The sequence below is a fragment of the Bubalus kerabau genome, chromosome 9 (genome assembly GCF_029407905.1).
Source record: "Bubalus kerabau isolate K-KA32 ecotype Philippines breed swamp buffalo chromosome 9, PCC_UOA_SB_1v2, whole genome shotgun sequence".
NCBI classification, from domain to species: domain Eukaryota; kingdom Metazoa; phylum Chordata; class Mammalia; order Artiodactyla; family Bovidae; genus Bubalus; species Bubalus kerabau.
Genome location: NC_073632.1, coordinates 93,700,540 through 93,723,385, shown reverse-complemented (window position 1 = coordinate 93,723,385; position 22,846 = coordinate 93,700,540). Strand labels below are relative to the sequence as shown.

General features: G+C 41.8%; 1 protein-coding gene across 1 annotated transcript in view; it reads right to left on the bottom strand.

Annotated features, from left to right (window-relative positions):
* SASH1 (SAM and SH3 domain containing 1) overlaps positions 1 to 21,913 on the bottom strand; it is a 260,426-nt gene extending 238,513 nt beyond the window's left edge. The window contains exon 1 of the mRNA XM_055535907.1: positions 21,480 to 21,913. Coding sequence (XP_055391882.1) covers positions 21,480 to 21,500 — 21 coding nt within the window. The 5' untranslated portion in view covers positions 21,501 to 21,913. The remainder of the gene's footprint in view (positions 1 to 21,479) is intronic.
* Positions 21,914 to 22,846: the final 933 nt, after the last annotated feature.

Here is a 22,846-nt window from a genome sequence, read left to right as displayed (position 1 = left end):
ATTGAATACAAATAGCAGCCACAAGATTGATCTTAGTGGAAACTCAATAATACTATGTTTTAACCGGTGATCACTTTGTTTTTAAAGCTTCTTTATTGAATGAGAACGAAACTTTCCAAACTTAGTATTTTCTCTTAGTTGAGAAGTCTCTGTTCACTGGACAATTTTGGCCCAGTTAGGTCATAATTTAAACTAGTGAGAAGAATGCAAGATAAAACATGCCACAGGAGAAATGTGTTGGCTCTCAGCCATGCCCAGAGTCTTGGCGTGTCTTAGTAAAATTAAACTTCCCCCCACCGCTTCTCTGATATAATCTGAATTTTGCTAAACAAGACTTAAACAAACTTGAACTTAATTCCAAAAAGTTAGAGAGAATAGTTTAAGCTTTGGAATCCCTTAAAGGCCCTTACATTTCAGAAATTCAGATTTATTTAATATTTAAAAGACACTTAAAAGGAATTTCCTGGTGGTCCAGTGGTTAGAATCTCAGGCTTTCACTCCTGGGGCCTGGGTTCAATCCCTGGTCCAGGAACTAAGATTACAAAAGCTATGGCCAAAAAACAAACAACAGCAGTCTAAAAAAATTTAAAAGATCCAATTAAAAATTTAAATAAAAAATGAAATAATTAAAAAAAAAATAACACACTATGTTCCCCTCAATGTGACACCATCTAATTGGACTTTCAGTGAATGAAAGAGTGTTTAGGAGGCTGATCCTCCCAGTGACTTGGCTTTCAGACCTGACCACGTGGGTCAGATATTCTGAAGATGTCCCAGTGGAGGTTAGTAATGGGAGGACCAAAAATGTGACATCACAGTCCAAGTGTTTTTTATGATATTCACTCTTCCACATGAGAAACACTTCAAAGAATTTGCATGGGCCAAATGATATTCTAAAAACACCAATAAAGAGAATCAACACTACAAAAGAGCTGTCCTAATTATCCTGGGCATTTATAGTAATCCTGGCAAAAATAGTAATAAAAATTTAATTTTATGTCAAGGAGAATGACAGGAAAATGTCAGAAATGGTAGGGGTAGAATAATGTAAAGAAAAAGAGTCTGGAAGATAAGATGCCTTTTCATCTCTTTGGTAAAACACACAGAAATCTATAGCCATAATTTTAAGTTTAATTCCCAGTTCTCAACTGGGAGAGAGAAGGGAAATTCTTACCATATATCTGAGCATCAAAGATGAAAACTAGAGATGCACCAAGACTTGGGTGAGCTTCCCTTATTGCCAATATTTCATATAGGTTGTCACATGTTATTGCCAAAAGAATTTTTTGCACTGTCTCAACTCCACTTGGGAGAGGAATATTGGTGATGTTCGTACCTGGTTTTTTCTGGACTCCATCCACCCTGTAAGCCTTTTTCCTTTGCTAATTTTATTCTATATACTTTTGCTACCATAAATTATAACTGTGAATATTAAAAAAATAAAAGATGAAAAGCTAAGGGTGTTGGTTGCAACCATAGATAAAACTGAACATTGCATTGAAACTTAGACTTTCCTCATAGAATTAATGACTCTCATTTATACTCAAAGTCGCTATATAACAAGTGTACATAGGCAGGATAGAAATCAAATTCCCCTCTGGGTATACATTAAAGGAAGTAGCATCTCCAACCCTATTTCCCAATGTACAATACTCATTATGCTTGTTTCTGTGTTCCTATGTTCAGATGGTCTTCGAATCCAATAGCCTATCAGTCACAATTATCTATGTCTCTGATGCTAATCTGCTACAAAAAAAATCTTTGCCTGAAAGCCTTCTGTTTAAGTTTATTCTGGACAATGGCAAAGGCTACCATGTGCTGCTATGAAGACCTCCATGGCACTGCCACCCAGATAAATGCACCAGACAGGCCTGGAGACTCCTGGGGGGAGGCCTCCCTCTAACCACTTCACTACCTTTTACCCTCAAGTCAACAGGAAAGGAAAACAGCAACAAAAATGAAGTTAAAGGCTCTAAGTTTGAGACTGTGAGGCATTTGAAATCAGGGAGGATTGGGTAGGATCACACCTTTACACATGGATGGATGGATGGCTGTGTTTGCACAAGGTTAGTCACTGTTCCCTCTCCCTGGGTCAACACCAGTGGTAACCTCCCGCCTCCTTCCTTGCCTGCTATTAACTCAAAGTGTAAAATACTTCTCAAATTACGGACTATGTCAGGTGATCTGGGGTGGAAATTAACCCAAATAATCCACGGAACCTAGCTAGCTTTGTATCTGTTTGTTTTGCACAGTAAAATAGAAAAATAAAAAGATTGCACACCATGAGAGATTTGGCTGTCTCCGGGTAACTGTCTCTGCTACACTAAAGGCTGGAGGATGAAATCTCTGAGAAATCTCTCTGGTCTTTGTTAAGGAACCAGGCTTTGATGTAAATGACTTGGGCAACCTGAATGCTCGCATTTGAAACAGACTCTGGGGCTAGCTGCCGAGAACCAGGTGAGAAATCATAATTTGATTGCTACCAGGACATTTTTTCTGATGGTTCAAACTGGTGTGTGTGTGTGTGTGTGTATAGGTCTGTGTCCGAGAGGCTGAATTTGCTGAGAGATAGGAAATTAAAGGGCTTCCCAGGTGGCGCAATGCTAAAGAACCTGCTGGCCAATGCAGGAGACACGGGTTTGATCCCTGGATGGGGAAGATCCCCTGGAGAAGGAAATGGCCACCCACTGCAGTATTCTTGCCTGGGAAATCCCATGGACGGGGGAGCCTGGCAGGCTACAGTCCACAGGGTCGCAAAAGAGGACACAACTGAGTGACTAAACAACAACAACAGGGGCATTATAGTACTAAACTATTATTCTTGAGGTCAGGGAAAGGTGCATGAGGCACACATCCATGGTGGGGAAGAAGCAAAGCCATGGAAGGATTTTTCTGAGAGGTTATTCCTGTTTCAGGTAGAGATGAATATGCAGTTCAATCCCTTCCCTCGGTTTTCGTATTTTTAATTATATTGAGTTTTGAATTTAAATACACCTGTGTGCTGTTTCTTTTTCCTTCTCTAGCCTAGAAGACCAGCTGTGTTTCTGGGACTGGCACAGGCTTGTGTGTGACTCCCATGATCCTCTGCTGCAAGGAGGCTCATCTCACGGGCACATCCCAGGGCAGCCCCGCCACTCACTCCGCTTTCTCTTAAGTGATTGAAAAGCACACTTGACACACACGCCCTCTTCAGAGATCAAGTTATAATTAAATCCAGGAAAACTCTCTGACAGCTGGAGCCCGCAGGTTATGAGCTTGGTATTTGTTCTTGCAGAAGCCCACAGCTATAGCTGATGTGTTGCAGCCACATGCCTGACATGGGTGACCGTGGAATGTTTGTTCTGTCTACAGTCTATTTTGCTTGGTGAAAATAAAAGCCCACTCGTAAAGTAAACTTGCTTTGAATACAGATTTAAGCATTTTCTCAAAAAATGAAGCTCTCTGTGTTCCAGACAGGACAAAAGGTTAGTTTGACATTGTGCCAACAAACAAGAACCCATAACTAAGTAGTTGAGAATAGGTAAACACAAATGGCTTGGAGGGGGGCGGTGTCTGGTGGGAGGCCAGTGTGGAGCCCAGATTTAACAGCTTCATCAAAGGGAATGTGTTAAATGCTCATTAACTGAATTTACAAATGATCCCCTACTGGGAGGTGTTGCAAACAACAGAGGAATAAACACACATACACACCCTCACTCCCTAATTACATGCATACATGCATACAAAGCAGGAAATGGAGTAACCTTCTGCTTAGAAAACAAATCCAAGATAAAATAGTTTTAAACACAGACTTTCAAAGAAAATATTAGCATAGATTTCATACAGAATTAAGGGGAGAGCTCACAAAGGGTAAGCTGCTGTCTCTGGTGAAGGGTATTGGGGCACTGCAGGGCATAGATGGCAGGGGGCATGGCTAACTGGAAATAATCCTGGAAAAGATCGGAAACACATCCAGAAGGAAAGCAGGGGCCACTGGATACCAACAGAGGCAGGGTAGGATGCTAGATGATAATAGACCACCAGATTCCAAATATTTTTTCCTAAAGTCTCTAATTTTCTAGGGCTTCAGGAGTCACTGACCCAGACCATACTGTTGGGTCTTGGTCGTAAAGGAAGGACCACACTGGATCACACTAGCTGCCCTCCCTCGCATCACCCCATGGAGGCTTAAGAAGCCCTTAGGAACAGACTTCTCATAGTATTGTTTTGGGAGTTGCACAGGCATTTGGGGGAAAATGGAGAAGGCAACGGCACCCCACTCCAGTACTCTTGTCTGGAAAATCCCATGGACGGAGGAGCCTGGTGGGCTGCAGTCCATGGGGTCGCTAGGAGTTGGACACGACTGAGCAACTTCCCTTTCCCTTTCCCTTACTGGGAAAAAACAGTGCATTCTGGGTCTTCAGCCCCATCTGCATAGCATCAGAGACTCCGAGCAACACAGTACCTCCACTCCTGTCCCACCCCTGAAATCTGACCCTGTGGGCCCCCTGCTGCTGGCTCCTGGGGCAACACACCCCCTGGGCAGCAGAGCTGCCTCTGCTGAGATATGTTTGTGTGATGGGGGGCAAGTCCTTGGATCTCTTGCTCTGGGTCTCAGTTTCCTAACAAGATCAGAATTTCTTACTGGAGAATCTGTGAATTGGCTTCAGGGAAATCTCAACTCCCTTCTTGTTTGTAAACCTCTAATGTGAATGTGCATTTTTTTTTAAAGAGAAAGAACATACTCTTTAGGAAAGCATCATATTTTAGAGAATTTCCCAGAGGTCCAGTGCTTAAGATGTCATGATTTTACAAGGGTGTGGGTTCGATCCCTAGTTGGGGAATTAAGATCCCACAAGCCATGCAGTGCAACAACAACAAAATAATCATATTTTAAAAGATGTTCCTGATGTAAGAAAGTTAACAACCATTGACTATCACTAGATTATTGTTAAATTTAACTAGAACTAAACATCAATCCCTATCTCATACAGTCTCTTCCATCTCTGATCCATATAAACATCCAGACGTTCAGGTGATGAAGAATCTGAGGCACCTGATTATCATAGGTCTTCAAACCTATAATCCAGACATCCGACCTCCTTGATTAGGTGTATATGGACTGAAAACCATTGGAATTTTTTGGCCTAATTGGTGAAAAAAAGGATAAGTTCAGGGTTGCAGATGTGGACTGATGCTTAGACCATTCCTTCGTTTGAAAAGTAAAGAAAGAGGGAAAACCTTTGACCAAAATTACGGTATAAAATTGTACTCGGACATCTTGGGATTCAAGGAAAATATTGGAAAAGAGACAAGTGTGTTGCCTTTCATGGCTTTCTGAAAAACAAGGATAATGTCAATACCATGCCCTCAGCTAAACCTTGTAAAGGGTCCTCTGACTACCATCCTGGGAAATGGCTTTTCTTAGGTCCCCCAACACCCAGAGACCACAATGTAAAGTCACACATACACAGTAGGGTGCTAGGCGCTTATCCTGCTGAACCCATGTCACAGCTGTGGCAAGGGGATAGTGTACTAGCTTCATCCTCATTTCCAGGTAAAAAAAGAGGGGATTTTGGAAATGTGGGGCAACCTTTCTAAGGCTACAGATTGGCAACTGTTGGAGGTTGGATTCAAGTGCAGGCAGCCCCATTTTAGACCTTACCTACTGGTTTAACAAGTGTGTCTGGTTCCCATTAAGGGGTTGGGGGAGAGGTGAGAAGGGCTGGCTCGGGAGAGAAGGAGGTGGTACCACGTATATTCAGTGTGCGTGTATGTCTTCCTCCCATGGGCATTCCATAAGAACAACGGGGACTGGGTACGAAGCTGCTTGCATTTATAATTACTCCAGCATAATACGGTCCAAGGCCAAACAAATCAGTCTCTCTCTTCAGTTCCATCTCTCAATCTCCTGCTCCCTCTCTCTCCTCGTCCCTACCCCTCTCTCTTGTCCTCTCTTATTCTTTAACCAAAATACCTTATTCTTTTTAAAAAGATCATCTATCACTTATTTTATGCTGTGTGCGAGCTTCCTCTCGTTGCGGCGAGTGGGGGCTCCTCTTCGCTGTGGTGCACAGGCTTCTTATTGTGGTGGCTTCTCTTGTTATGAAGCCTGGGCTCTTGGCGCATGGACTTCGGTAGCTGTGGCGTGTGGACTCAGTAGCTGCAGCTCCTGGGCTCTAGAGCACAGGCTCAGCAGTCGTGGTGCACGGGCTGAGCTGCCCTATCGAATGGGGAACCTTCCTGGAACAGGGATTGAACCTGTGTCCCTTGCACTGGCAGGTGGACTCCTATCTACTGTGCCACCAGGGAAGTCCAACATCCTACATTATTGAAGTTCTGATTCTTAAAAAATCTGAGAGAGACTTCCCTGGTGATCCAGTGGCAATGACTTCGAGTTCCCAATGCAAGGGACCCCAAGTTTGATCCCTGGTCAGGGAACTAGATGCCATATATGCAACCAAAGATCCCACAAGTCACAACTAAGATCTGGTGCAAATAACTAACTAAATAAAAATAAATATTAAAAAATCTGTGAGAATACACATTCAGAATAACAGCTATCTTTGGAGGTGAGAGAAGGGATGTGGTAGGTGAGAGGTAGAGAATGGCTTTAGACGTATAAATAAAACGCCTTGTTAAGCCAGACCATCGGCATGCACTTAATAGCTTATACATTTCCAGCTGAAAAATATGAATATTATTCAATATTAAACAAACTTTTTCACAGTCTGCCTAAAAAAAGATTTACTTGGCCTTAAAAATGTGCATACCACTTGACTGAGCAGCTCCATTTCTGGGAATCTATTCTGAGGAAATACTCTGAAATGAGGACAAAGATTTATATGCCAAAGGTTCATCACAATGTTATTTCTAATTTAAAAATCTTGAAGTAATTTAAAAAGTCTAACAAAGAATGATTGGGCAAATTATGCTGCATCTGTGAGCTGGGATATTATAATATTTCTTAAAAAATGCTTACAAAGTGTTTTTAAGGGTATAAGGAAATGCATTTGATGAAATTTTAAGTGGAAAAATGGAAAATGAAATTATGCATGAAATAATATTTCAAAGTTCTGGAAGAGGCTGAAAAACAAAGGACTGAAAGAGCCAGGCAAACAGTGGGCACCTTTGGGTTGTGCACCTGCGGCCCTTTGGACTTGTTCTAGGTTCAAACAACTGAGCATGTATTACTTTTGGGTGGGGGGCACACTGTGGATCTTTTGGGATCTCAGTTCTCTGACGGGACTGAATCCAGGCAACAGCACTGAAAGGCTGGAGTCCCAACCACTAGGCCACCAAGGAACTCCCAATATGTATTACTTTCATAAAATGGAGAAAGAGTTGTCTTCCTGTAGGTTTGATCCCTGGGTTCAGAAGATCCACTGGAGAAGGGAATGGCTATCCACTCCAGTATTCTTGCCTGGAGAATGCTATGGACAGAGGAGCCTGGCGGGCTATAGTCTGTGGGGTTGCAAAGAGTCAGATACAACTGAGTGATTCACACTTTCACTGTCTGTTTTTTTACATTCTTGTCATCAAAAATCTTCTACATGTATGTGTATGGCTGAGTTCCTTTGCTATTCACCTGAAACTATCACAGCATTGTTATCAGCTATGCTTGGTTGCAATGGCACCCCACTCCAGTACTCTTGCCTGGAAAATCCCATGGACGGAGGGGCCTGGTAGGCTGCAGTCCATGGGGTCGCTAGGAGTCGGACACGACTGAGCGACTTCACTTCAACTTTTCACTTTCTTGCATTGGAGAAGGAAATGGCAACCCACTCCAGTGTTCGTGCCTGGAGAATCCCAGGGACGGGGGAGCCTGGTGGGCTGCTGTCTGTGGGGTCGCACAGAGTCGGACACGACTTTTGCAACTTAGCGGCAGCAGTAGCAGCAGCATGCTTCGTTGCCTCAGTTCTGTCCGACTCTTTGTGACCCAATGGACTGTACCCCGCCAGGCTCCTCTGTTCCTGGGATTTCCCGGGCAAGAATATTGGAGTGGGTTGCCATTTCCTTCTCCAGTTAATCAGCTATACCCAGTACAGAATAAAAAGCTTTAAGAAAAGTCTTCTGGTAGGTTCCTATATTGGCAATTGGGATGACTTTTGTCTCTTGGCCTAAATAATGTGCTGCTGCTGACAAGATAACTCACGGGGTTATGGGAGGGCATTCTGGAGTTCCTGGTCCCCAAACAATTCAGTGTCTCCTGTTTTGTGTCACCTACTCCAAGACTAGATGGAGATGAGGAAAGCCCAGTAGGAGACCCAGGTGGGTACACACCAATGTAGAGACGAACTGTGGTCACATGAGGTGATGGTGTGAGGTTTCTCTGGTGTGTATGCACACACACACACACTCACTCACACACTTGCCTCCCTACAGTGTCCCTGCCCACATTCCACCCAGCCTGAGTGCCATGGGAGGAAGGTATGTGGCAGCAGTCCAGGGGCCTCTGGGGCAGCTGTCTCTGGGCCCAGGTGGCCTCAAGGCAGGAGTCGCAGCTGTGTGTGTCGTCGGGGAGGGTCGGGGGTGGGGGAGCTGCTCTGCCCTCCTCTTTCTTCTTCATGCCCCCGCCTCCTTCTTCAGCCCCGTCAGTCACCCCGGGGAAGAAAGGGTTTGGCGAATTTAACTAGCTGCTGACAGCTCAGAGTAAGAAAGAAGTCAACCTGGGCTGAGCCGCAAGCATATGATAAGCCGTGTGGAGTGGGGTCCCCAGAGAGAGCTGGGGAACAGTTGGTTTGGATCTCTTCAGCTTTCCTTCTTGGGATCCAAGAGTGTCTTTCCTTGCTTCCTGGATGTTAGTTAGAATAGGAAAAAGGAGTCCAGAATGGTGGTGGCCTTTTTCCTATTCTATCGAACGCTGGATATACCTCTAGTTGTGTACTCAGAGAAATGAGCTACGCTTAGAAGCAGAGGCTGCAGCTGAGGGGAGGTCTAGGCTTGCCATAGATTCAGGAGAGGGCAAACAAACAAAAGGCCCCACGTCTCCGCACCACAATCTTAATCAAATGTTAAAATATGTACGCTGATTGGCCAAAAAGTTCATTCGGGTTTTTGCACATGATGCTGCACAAGTACCTGAACGAACTTTTTGGCCAACTCAAAGTATATTTATATACTTTAAATACATATTTACATATATTTAAGCTATATATAGTTTGATATATATTTACATATTTTAAAATATATTTAAAGATGTTTGATATATGTATGGATCTATGCTTCATATATATGTATGTGTATATAGGACTTCCCTGGTGGCTCAGACGGTAAAGTGTCTGCCTACAGTGCTGGAGACGGGAGTTCAGTCCCTGGGTCGGGAAGATCTCCTGGAGAAGGAAACGGCAACCCACTCCAGTATTCTTGCCTGGAAAATTCCACGGATGGAGGAGCCTGGCAGGGTACAGTCCATGGGGTCACAAAGAGCTGGACATGACTGAGTGACTTCACTTTCACTTTTCTTTCATATAAGTACGTGATTTTTAATTTCATAATATTAGGCAGAGATTAATAAGCAAAACTTATCAAGTCAAGGCCTTACTCCTCTCCCCCGCAACCATACAGTTCCCTTCTTCACCCCTCCTTCCCTAACATAACCACTGTTAGCTCCTTTAGTTATTTTATTTACTTGTTTCTGGCATTGTTGTCATCGTTCCTAAGTTACGTGCTTATCCTGCTCTTTCTTAGGTTTTTCCCCCACTACAGACATACAGATATTATCTATTGATTTCTTAATATGAAGGATGACGATTTAACATTCCAACCTGCCTCCTTCCCTTACCCACCTCATTTTCCCTTTTTTAAAACCCTCCTAATGTAATGACTGTGTTAGCTCGGGTTCTCTGAGAAGCAGAAAACAAGGAAGCACTAAAAATGAACAAGATAGGACTTCCAAGGTGGTCCAGTGGTTAAGAACCCACCTGCCCGTGCAAGGGACATGGGTTCAACCCCTGGTCTGGAAAGAGTCCACATACCACAGGGCAACTAAACCCATGCACCACAGGAGGAGAAGCCACTGCAGTGAGAAGCCTGGGCTCTGCAATTAAAGAGTGGTCCCAACTCACCGCAACCAGAGAAAGCCTGCTCCCAGCAATCAAGACTCAGCCAAAAAATGAACACAGGAATAAATACACAAAATTAAATAAAAAAAAAATGAAATGAACAAGATAAAGGTGGTGGTTCCAGGGCCAATCTGACACCATGAAGGAGAGGGGCAAAGAAGGAAGACTGGGAAGGAAGAGCCTTAGACTGCAGGGTTGTTCTAAGAAATTCAAGGCCAGGCTGATGCTGAGACCCAGAATACAGACTGCTCAGTGCAGAAGCTTTGCACTGTGCAGCCATGGACAGCGCTGGTCCCCCTGCTCAGTCACTGGCTGGGAACCCAGGAGATCAGGCCTTCCCTGAACACAACAGTGGGTCCCCAAGGAGGGATACATTCCCCAAAGCAAGCTGTCTTTCAAAGGGACGTCTGAGTGGTCCACCTCCACGGCCACCACATTTACATTCTAATTTATGATTTTGTTAGTCGTCAGTGCCTGCTTGTCATGACTGAATGAATATTGTTCATAACTGTGTCATATTGTGTACTATAATTGTATTTTCTTTTTTCATTATTTTTCCTCTCTTGGAGTTTTTTTATTTATTTACTTTTCTATGTATTTGCCCATTATTCTGCTCCAAATATTCTAACAGAGTATAGCACATCCTACATTGTAACAGAACCCATTGGTATATCTGTCAGTTCTGTTTCTCTATTTTGTTTATCTGTTCCATCTGGAGTCCTATTCTGGGTTGATAGTGCTCTGCTTATTCTCTCATTTGGTGGAGCAAGTCTTCCAGGAGCTTGTTGAAAGGGCTGAAAGTGATGTCAACATCTGACCCCTTATATGCTTTCAGTCCATCCCATATTTGACCATTTCTAAATCAGCAATCACTGCACCTCAGAATCTGGAAATTATTGTTCTTGGCTTCTCGGGTTACTGTTGAGCAGCCAATGCCATTCAGATTCCTGATGTCTTATTTGACCTTATTTTTTCTTTCTGGCAGCCTTTAGGGTCTTTTATTTATTCCTAGTGTTCTGAAATTTCACAATAATGTGCTTTATTCTCTATGTGGGGTACTGGGTTGGTCTCTCTAATCAGGAAACTCCTGTCTTTCTCTTTCAGGAAATTTTTGTTTATTATTTCACTGATTTCTTCCATTTTGTTTCTTCAGCTCTCTCTTTCTAGAACTTATTATTTGGATATTTGATCTACTGGACTGATCATCTAATTTTCTTAAATTCTGTCCTATTTTTCTATCTAGTTCTGGCAGATTTCCTAAACTTTATCTTCTAAGCCTCTTATAAATTGTTTTTGTTTTCAGAAAGTTATTTACTTATTTATTTTTTTACTCTATGTGTTTTTCTTTCTCTTGCCTCACTGAGCATTCTCAGTGTGTGTATGTGTATATGTGTGTGTATTGTTTCTTCAGTCATGTCCAGCTCTTTGCCACCCTATGGACTCTAGCCTGCAAGGCTCCTCTGTCCATGGGATTCTCCAGGCAAGAATACTGGAGTGGGTTGCCATGCCCTCCTCCAGGGGAGCTTCCCAACCCAGGGGTCAAACCTGCATCTCTTATGTCTCCTGCATTGGCAGGCGGGTTCTTTACCACTAGAACCACTTGGGAAGCCCATATGTGTGTGTTTATATATAAACAACACATGAGAGAACAAAATCATACTTCTATTTATTTGCTTTATAGTAAGCTTAAATTTTTGAAGGGTATGTTTGCTCAGTCACTCAATCGCTCAGTCAGGTCTGACTCTGAGACCCCATGGATTGTAGTCTGCCAGGCTCCCATGGCAACAGATTCTGTGTCCAATGCCTTAGCTGGAAGGTTCAGAATTTGGCATGAATCATGCCACTATTTCCATGAGCATGAGCTATCTTTCCCCAGACTACTCTGATTTTTTTTTAAATTAAGCAGTGTATTTTTAAAAATTGAAGTAGAGAACTCTGATTTTGCTAGGTTTTCCGACCAGGAGTTACTATGTTCTTTGCTTTGTATACATAAGCACATCTCTCTTTCATAGAATTCAATTTCATCTTGAGAATATACATCTTCAGTTTTCAAAAGAGCTGTGTGCTCCCTCTGGTTCCAGAGACTCCACAGATAGCCAGCAAAAATGGCCTTGGACCACAGCCTTCCAAATACACTGTTGTTTTAGAAGTCCTGTTCCCAGCAGGCTTCTGGCAGGCTTCAAGATGGCAGAAAGAGCCTCAGTGTGCTTTGGATGCAATTCTGTCCCTCAAACTCTCTGCTACCTCTGAGTTCCTTTTCCCCACCTGTTTAGCTGTCTTTCATGTCTATAGCTTTCTCCTGTTATCTGATGATTCTTTGTTTAGACCACTGTAGATGGTGACTGCAGCCATGAAATTAAAAGACGCTTACTCCTTGGAAGGAAAGTTATGACCAACCTAGATAGCATATTCAAAAGCAGAGACATTACTTTGCCAACAAAGGTTCATCTAGTCAAGGCTATGGTTTTTCCCGTGGTCATGTATGGATGTGAGAGTTGGACTGTGAAGAAAGCTGAGTACCAAAGAATTGATGCTTTTGAACTGTGGTGTTGGAGAAGACTCTTGAGAGTCCCTTGGACTGCAAGGAGATCCAACCAGTCCATTCTAAAGGAGATCAGTCCTGGGTGTTCTTTGGAAGGACTGATGCTAAAGCTGAAACTCCAGTACTTTGGCCACCTCGTGCGAAGAGTTGACTCATTGGAAAAGACTCTGATGCTGGGAGGAATTGGGGGCAGGAGGAAAAGGGGACGACAGAGGATGAGATGGCTGGATAGCATCACTGACTTGATGGACGTGAGTTTGAGTGAACTCCGGGAGATGGTGATGGACAGGAAAGCCTGGCATGCTGTGATTCATGGGGTCACAAAGAGTTGGACACAACTGAGCGACTGAACTGAACTGAAGACTGAGCCACCAGAACTCAAATTGGAAGCCCAGCATTGGGGGGCCTCCTTTCCCGGAACCTTCTTAGATTCCAATATGCTGGTTCCTGTGGGTGTTCTCCAGACCCCCCACCCCACGTAATTTATTTTCAGTTTCCTCCGTTGTATTCTACAGGAGTCGCTACTGTTTCCCTCAATCTATGCTCAATCTTCCCAACTTTTGTTGGCATTTCTTACTTCTGTAATCCACCTTCCCCATCACTGCTGCTCTTATGGTTTTATTTCCCCCCTTATTTTCATTTTACTGGGGTTGTGGAGGGAGGAGGACAAATAGCATATGTCCAGTACAATGTACTATGTATAATGAGACATCATGCTTCTTCTGTGCTTATTATTATATGCTCCATGCCAGCATTCTTTTTAAAAAATGGTTGAAAAGGTATATCTTTTGTAGGATGTGCTCAGAGGAAACAACTGATTCTCAGCTTTTCGTATCCCAAGATGTCCTTCTTTCTTCGACACTCTTTTGATCTAGTTCTCCATTAAAGTAATGAAAGTTTACCATTTAGTGAGGACCTCAGTGTGTCTCATTTCATCTTCACAGAATCACTGCAAGGTAGGCATTATTATACCCAATTTACAGATAAGGACTGTGGCTCAGAAAGTTTCTCCAGGAAACTCAGCTGACAAGATGTGGAGCATGGATTCAACTGGGTTCTGATCTGCCTTCCAAACTGACTACTCTTTCCAGGGCAGCCTGCTGCCCACCCCAGGGGGTGCTGAGTGCTAGGTGACACAGCAGTGACACAGGACTCACATGCCACGAGCTCTGTGGGAGAGTGTAATTTTCATGCAGGCAGAGCCCCCATCTGCCTTGTTGACGTCTATTTCCCAAGCACAAGAGCAGTACTTGATGCACTGAAAACACATGATCAATAATTTTTAAAAGAGCAAATGAATGAATGAATGGATGGATGGATAAATGTGGTATCCTTTAATTCTCAGAGCAACCCAGTCATGTCTCTTATATTACTCTTTTGTAAAAGGGTAAAAAATAAAGTTTCAGAAATTTGGGACTTCTCTTTTCTGGGGATCTGCCCTTTCTAGGAAGCGGTGTTTTTATGTAATCTGAGGAATAACCTGTGCTAAAGTGTCAGCTAAGACCAAACAGGATAGCTGAGTTGGTTTGACTACATGAGCTGAGAATTATTCCGCATTGAAGAGAGTGCAAACAAAAAACTGTCGGTGGGAATGTAAATTGGCACAGCCACCATGGCAAATAGAATGGAGGTTTCCTCAAAAAACTAAAAATAGAGTTGTCATATGATCTGGTAACCCCATGCCCAGGCATATATCTGAGAGCAAAACTATAATTTAAAAAAGACACATGCACCCCTATGTTCATAGCAGCACTATCCACAATAGCCAAGACATGGAAGCAAGCTAAACGACCATAGACAGATGAATGTAAAGAAGATGTGAGACATGTATACAATGGAATACTACTCAGCCATAAAAAAGAATGAAACAATGCCATTTGCAGCAACCTGATGGACCTAGAGATTATCATACTAAGTGAAAAAAGTCAGAAAAACAGACAAATAACACATATCACTTACACATGGAATCTGAAATAGGACATATGAACTTTATCTGGTTCTGAGGTGGCACCAGTGAGGAACTAGCCTGCCAGTGCAAGAGACTTAAGAGATGCAGGTTCAGTTTCCTGCGTCAGGAAGACTCACTGGAGGAGGGCATGGCAACCTACTCCAGTATCCTTCCTGAAGAATCTCATGGACAGAGGAGCCATGGGCTACGATCCGTAGGGTTGCACAGAGCTGAACACGACTGAAGCGACTTATCAGGCATGCACAAATTTTATCTATGGAAGAAACAGACTCACAGAGAACAGACTTGTAGCCAAGGGGAGGGAAACAACTGCGCTTCATATTTTCTTATCCCAAGATGTCCTTCTTCGACACTCTTTTGATCTAGTTCTTTATTGAGGTAATAAAAGGTGGGGGAGTTGGGGAGGGAGGAATCGAGAGCTTTGGTGTAGCAGATGCTAATATATATCTAATGGATAAGCAACAAAGTCCTACTGAATAGCATGGAGAACTATATTCAGTATCCTCTGATAAACCATGATGGAAAAGACAATGAAAATGAATATATATGCATATGCATAACTGAATCACTTTGGTTGCCATTTCCTTCTCCAGTGCAGCATGAATTAACACATAAATTAACAGCATAAATCAACTATGCTTAAATAAAAGAAATTAAACAAAATAATTCTTCAGCATTCATTTAGCAAAATATTATCAACCGTTCACTGTGTGCTATTGGACTAGGAGACTGAAATTCATTAAATCTCATCCTAGTTTCACAAAAATCCTGCCAGGTAGTTGACTGGTCTAAAACCAGTTTCTGAAATATCTACTCGCTCACTGAAGAATTTGCTTAAAATTCAACCCCTGTTTGAGAATCTGGACCTCATTTTAGTGTCCTGTATTTTCTTGGCATTTTGGAGCCGTTTGATGATTAAAAAAAAAAAAAATTAGTTCCTTGAAGGGCACATTTAACTTAATTTTGCATTTCTATTATGTATTGCTTGAGTTTGCAGGATTTTTAAAAAACGATGGGATTGTTTTGGACACTTGAAAGTGCCTTTTTCTATCTGACCTAGTTTTGAATAGTTAAGCTCTTTTTAGTCAGTTTATGTAAAGACTTTTATTCTGAGTTTAAATTAAATTAAGTTTTAATTTAATTTAATGTTTACTTCCAGGACACCTGAACGGATGTAGAAATGCTCCAAAGGGGTCTGATGTTACATAAGATATTCTCCAACCAGACTGTGATGAGCAAAAAACGAAGACAAAAGCCAAAGCAATCCACTTACTACCCCCTCCCTCTTTTCCTCCTTCCTCTCCCCTGACTACCATTCAAGGAAGAGACAAAGGTCCTCCTGGCTCCCTATTTTTGTGATTCTAGGTATCAAATGCTATTTTCTCTTGTTCTCTTGAGTCAAAGGAAAGAACTCAGGTGGGTAATTAAGTGGATGTATTTGGGGCAGGCAAAACTTCTGGCAACTTCTCCAATAAGCTGACCTACCTATTCATTCAAAAACTATTCCCTAAAACATCAGTGGGGCATGTGAATGGCTTAAAATAGAAATGACTAAAACAGCCAGAGAAATAGATAACTTTACAGCACTTGCATTGTTACTTTATTAATTGTAGAAATGCTTATAATAATTCAAATAGGTAGGAAAAGGGAGAATTACATTCTTTCTGCTTGCCTAACACATCCTTGGATCAGAATTTGTGAAAATTGTTAAGAGTGTTAATTAGTTGACTGTGTCCCTATCTTTGGCAGGAGAAAATGGAATCAAATTGCTCATAGAAATTTGAGTAACGGAATTATTTTAGAACGTGGACCTGTCAAATTCAATCTAGGAATGCTCACAAACTCATATTCTATTACTTTTTTTTTTAGGTCAAAAAATAGATGGTTCTTGGGACTTCCCTGGTGGTCCAGTGGCTAAGACTCCATGTTCCCAATGCAGCCGGTCCTGTGTTCAATCCCTGGTCAAGGAACTAGATCCCACGTGCTCTAACCAAGAGTTTACATGCCACAACTAAAGACCCTACGTGTAGCAGATAAAAGACCCGATATGCTGCAATGAAGATCAAAGATCCTGTGTGCCTCAAGTAAGACCTGGTGCAGTCAAATTAACACACAAATATCTTAGAAAATGATGATTCTTTAAAAAAAAAAGACAGCACATCTGTATTTATTTTCATATTTGGAAAACTACTGGGGTGTCAACTTAACTCAAGAAAAATGTCTTTCAAATTCCTTGGATAGTATCTGGAACAAAGATGATGTCCTTCTGACACTGCAGTGCTATGAGGGTAGCTAAGGTCATCTAGCTGTCATCGCTTGTTGGTCCCCAGAGATTCTGATCAGTGTCCCTGAGGCTGACTTACTGGAAATTCTCAGCCCAATCAGCTGGCTGGTCTGGGCATAATGAACTAAATGTTCCTCCACGTTATAAAATTCTATCATTTGAACTCTTCAGGCATTAGAATTATGTTTTGAAAAGTCTATCCATAGGGATGGTGACCAAAGTGGTTTTTAACAGGGTTGCTGACCACGGTGGCTGAACTGGCCACCTGCTTGTGTTGGGAGCCTCGTCAACTGCAGGTACATTCATGTGTGAATTGTGTAGACTCTGGGACCAGACTGCCTAGGTTCAAGCACTGGTTCCCACACATACCAGTTATGTGACTAGCTGTGTATTGACTTTCCTTATCAGTAAAACAAGGATTTTATGTATCTACCTCATTGGGTTTTTGTGAGGATAAAATGAGCTAATATGTCTAAAGAGTTAAGAATCGTGCCTAGCATCTGGTAAGTGGTATATTAAGTGTAAGTTAAGAGTGTATTACTATCATTATTATTTATGTGGCGTATTTGAAATTACACAAGGTGCTTTTTGGTTCCAGATGCATAGGAGTGCATTTGTAGGTATGTTAAACTGGCAATTGCTCCTTTTATAACCCTGGAAATGCAATTTCCCTACAATGCAAGTTCTCATCCTTTCACTTTGCAGCCAGCTCCATTAAACATCTTGCTCCTCATCCTCTCTTTTTTTATTTTGCATGTACAATATACCCTCTTCCTCCATCAGAGATTACTTAACTCTGCTTTGGAAAATGTTTTTGTGATACTCACGACCCCCATGAACCCTCTTATTTTCTCTCACACTTTCAAATTTACTTTATCTTATTTTTAATTACCCAAGTGACAAGGGAAGTGGTGGATAAAAGGTTGAATTATGTTGTTGACAAACTACATCAAAATGAAGGGGGGAGTTGAAAAATGAGAGAGTCCAAGGCTTGATAGGAGGGGCCTAGATTCCTTCTGCATTCAAAGTTCTATGTCTGCCATTTCAGATTCAGATCCATATTTTATTACCATTTTATCTGCTACCTCATATGGGTTAAGCACTAGACTAAAGCTTTTAGATTATCATTTAATGCTCACAGCAACTCCTTGAAGGTAGGTTATTATGTCCCATCTTACAGATGAAGAAAAACAAAAATAGAGAGGTAAATAATATACCAAGACCACATAACTGGGAAGTAGAGAGCTAGAGTTAGAACCCATGCATTCTTATTCCAAACTTCATTCTCCATCTGCTTGTGTTGGGAGCCACGTCAGCTGCAGGTACACTATTCATAATCCCTTCTTTACATAACCATAGAAGCAAAATAATAATGGTCAAATTTCACTAATATCATGCCCTTGAAACAAAAAATCCCATTCAGAACATAGAAGTTTCCATATAGCTCTTCATTGTCCTCTAAATAAACCAACCATTTATTTATACAGAAGTCACTCTTCCATCCATCCTTTCATCCACCTATCTTCCTAATCATCTCTCTATTCTCTATCCATCCAATCACATATCCATCCATTCATCCATCTATACTTTTATTAACTATTTAGTATATCCCGGGGTTGTTGGCATTGAAACATGTAAAATATCATGTATGAAACGAGTTGCCAGTCCAGGTTCGATGCACGATACTGGATGCTTGGGGCTGGTGCACTGGGACGACCCAGAGGGATGGAATGGGGAGGGAGGAGGGAGGAGGGTTCAGGATGGGGAACACATGTATACCTGTGGCGGATTCATTTTGATATTTGGCAAAACTAATACAATTATGTAAAGTTTAAAAATAAAATAAAATTAAAAAAAAGTCCTAAATGAGTCCCTATCTTTAAGGAATTCTCAATCTAGGGAAAGGAACAACATATAAATAAAATTTGCAATATACTGGGGTTAACATTAATACATAGTGGTTCTTACAAAGTCTAAGAAAAATGCAGGAGAGGTGGGCAGGAGCGTTTCTAACTCTTCCTAGGGGAAAGTTTTCCAACTAGGATCTCTGGTATTTTAGAAGGTCAGAGAAGGAACCATTTGAAATTGGGCAAAGTTTTCTCAGAAGGGTTTGTGCCAAAGGAGGAGAGAAATAGGAGTCTGAGGCAATATAGAGGGGTTTAAACTCTGTTAATGTTTGAGTTGATCAAGAGTTTGCCAGAAACCAAACGTGGAGGAGGATATTCCAGACTCCCCAAAAAAACCTTGTTGGTGGAAAAGTACATGAAAATTATTTGCTAGGATTCCAATTTAGAGTATCATTCAAAAGAGGAGACAAAGCACCAAGGATAGGTGGTTAGGGTTTAGATAAAGAAAGGACTGGTGTGCAAGGCCAAGAATTTAATTTTCAAGGATATTAAAAATGCTCTCAAAGCATTATTACAGTCCATTATAAAATTATATCATTAAAAATTACAGTTCATTGTAAAATTTATTCTTCAACGCCCTTAAAATAAATAATAGATGTTCTTTCTGTCCCTTTCCAGAAACTTGTAACAGATTCTCTATATTTAGGGATAAATTTGCATTCAGAACTTGAGCTGGGATCCTAACCTTGTTTCTGGGGAATAATGCGTTCTGAATTCTAAACAACAGTTTACAAAACTCTTTGTGACTTGGCATGGTGGAACAGCCTTAGAGACCTGCCTGATGTTCAAATATGGGGCAAGGAAAGAAGATGTGGCCCCAAATGAAGACCTGCTTATTCTGTTACTCAAATGTGGCAAGAGAGACTTCTGGAAGTGAATTTTACTTGAGGTAATGGTAATTAAATTTTTGATATCAGTTTTAACCTGGATGTCTCTGCAACCCTACTTTTTATTTTCTTCCCAACCCTCTGGGATTGAAGTTAAATAGGTTAGTTAAATTAAGATATATAAATCTATCTCTGTATAAATACCTCTATACCTAGCATCATCTGCCAAAGAGGAGGCTGATCTGAACTGGAACTGTTTCTATAGATTTCAAGGCTCATTTGCCAGTCTCCTTAGCTGGGACAGAGCGATGTTTCTAAGCCTGAGAATTCCTCTTTCTGTCTGAGTTGATCAATACATCTTTTTGCATCCTCCAGCACAAAAACCCAAATGTGCTTCCTTTTCTAAAAGGGAGCCTCTGTCTTGCTGGGATTAAGAGGGCATAGTCCCATGACACAGTTTGCACTCAATTTTTGGCATCCAAAATACCTTCCCTCTTTCAAGAACTGTGGGCAGCCAGTCAAGAGGGGACAGTATTTTGGCATTTGGACTGAATATCTTACCTGCCAACTGGGCTGCCCTTAATACATTGTTTCTGAAACTGGGGGAAGCGCATGTAACAGGAACAGGCTTTGTGCTGTCAGAACACTTTTGATGAGCACGTCTGTACTGAGCTCAAGAGGAAGCCGGCCAGCTGTGTTTGTTCACTTTCTCCTGCACCAGTTTCCTCGGACTCCTGAACGCTCTCGGAGGGCAATTGTTACCTCTCAAGACTCATATTTCATTTCTTTACTTTATTAATACCATAACCATGGAATCACGCATTTTATACACAGTTGCCCTGACTGACATTCTAGCACTTTTCTCTCAATTACTCATCACCTTCTAGGCTTTAGTTCTGGTGTCAATCTTCTCAAGGAGGGGAGTGGAAATTAACCCAAACAGAGGCTCACGGGCTCCAGATGTTCAAACTGATGCTTCTTCCAGGATTCTCTTCCACAATTCTATTTTCATTCAACAAGTATCGATTGGATAGCACTTAGACTAGGTATTGTCCTCAGCTTCTCGGAGAAAATGGTGAGTGGAATAGTCTTCTGGAAATAACCTGAGAGGCCTCCTCCACTCCCCAAAGCCCAGTCCAGACCTGGAAAAGGAGCCAGAAGGACCTCGGGAGCCAGGTAGGGGATGGGGAGGGCTTGGCAAGGGGAGCAGAGCGTAGCTCAGAATCCATGCCTCAAGCCATGGAGCCCTCAGACCCTTGTTCACAACCCCTGTACCCTACTTTTTCCTTTAATCAGTTTTAATGAGCAAATCTGATCTCCTTTTTAATTTAGAAGAAAAAGAACCACACATTCTATAACAGACAGTTTCCACAGAAAAGAAAGGGAAAAAGTTGTTCAGCCAGCTGAGAAGAAGACTTCAGTAGGATATTAAATGCTAAAAAGTTAATCAGACGGTCCTGGTCCCCTGAGGCTTGGAATATGAAGTTCAGAGTTCCATCCTTCATTCCTGGCATGTGAGGAAATATTTGCAGATAATTTCATAGATAAGCCGAGGGTGGAAAAGCTCTGGCTCTTAAACAGTAAAAACTTTTCTTGGCTTACAGAATTGTTTTAGAGTCTTGGGGGCAGAATTTTACATAAATACCTACATAATTTTTGAATATATTTTATATAAATGATAAGTCACAAAAACACAAAACCTAGCAGAGGAATTTCTAGACAGCAGAGGCTTCCCAGTCTCTCGGAATTCTGATCGATTCATCAATGGCATTGAAAATCCCACCACCAAGTTATCTCATAGCTGTTTGCTACCACGGTCCCCTCCCGAGTATTCCTGCCCAAAGGTCAGAAGGATACTTCCTTACAGAAAAACAGTCTTAAATTTCAAAAACAGACAGCCTACATACCCTGCCATCTTGATCCTCCATGAAGGGAGCTGCCGTGTTGCTATCAGGCCATACGTTCGAATGTTCTCCAACTTCCTTTCTGACTCAGATCGAATGAATTCGCAGCGCTGATGTAAGGCTCTTAATAGGAATCTGTTTTCAATTCGGGGCAGATGTGGGACACTCTTGTAGCTCTAGGGATTATCAACTTTAAAACAAATCGCCTTCAGGATGATAAGTCAAGAGGCAGTAACTGCTTCCTGAGGCCTCCTTGGGGTTCCTTCCAAATGCTTAACATACAACACAAGAGCTATGGCTCAAAAGAAGGTTTTGCTCCTGAAGTTCCCAGGCTTTAGAATGAAGCTTGCAAATACTCCTCAGAAACAAAGCTTGTAAATACATCTCAGAGCAATGAAACAGAAATTCAGATATTTTAGTAACATGCAAAAGTGATCAAAATGTTCCTGTCTCCCCTCCCCCCGCCCCTTGCTGCCCGCCTCCCCCCATCTATCTTAGCACTATGTTTGTTTCATGGATTAGAGTTTTTCCACAAATTGAATTGTTCTGGTTCAGAGTTTTCTTGGCTCAAGGAAAGGAAGGGGAGGACTATTCCAAGACTTCCACAGAGAAACATCCAGAAATCAATTTAACACGATAAGTTTAATGTTCTACAATTAGCATTCCCACAGCACGAACTGCCTACAACTCAAAGCACGCTTGGTTCCGAGACACTCTGTAGGGCTGGCTCATCCACCAGGATTTTAGACTCACACACACAAAAAAGATAGCAGTTGCTTAATATAGTTTAACCCAAGTTAATAACCCTGAAAAGAGGTTAAAAGAAACTACTAACTTACAAAACAATCTGAGGACAAAAATTGAAGACTATTAAATGAAAATTTTCAACATTTTACATACAACTTTAAAATATTAAAAGTCAGTGTGTTTCCCCATAGAAGCAGATACAGGTAAGTGTAGGTAAAAATTCGATCCCTGGATTGGGAAGATTTCCCTGGAGTAGAAGATGGCAACCCACTCCAGTATTCTTGCTTGGAGAATCCCAGGGACAGAGGAGCTTGGCGGGCTACAGTCCATGGGGTCACAGAAAGTCAGATACAACAGAGTAGACAGACAAACAGACAGAAACATTAGTGAAGAGCTAGAAAATAGTCACAGTAAATTACATATTTAGAAAACACAGTCTCTTCTTTAACATTAATGAGTGTGGCGTAATGAAAAGGCTCCCACCAATGAACACTAGGACTACTGTTTCTCTTATCTTCATAGGGAAAGACAGATTAAATTTTCCACTAGCTTACACATGTGCTAAATAACAATTAAGCAGCATCATATGGGGGCGTTAAGAATTCTGGATGGAAAAAAAAAAA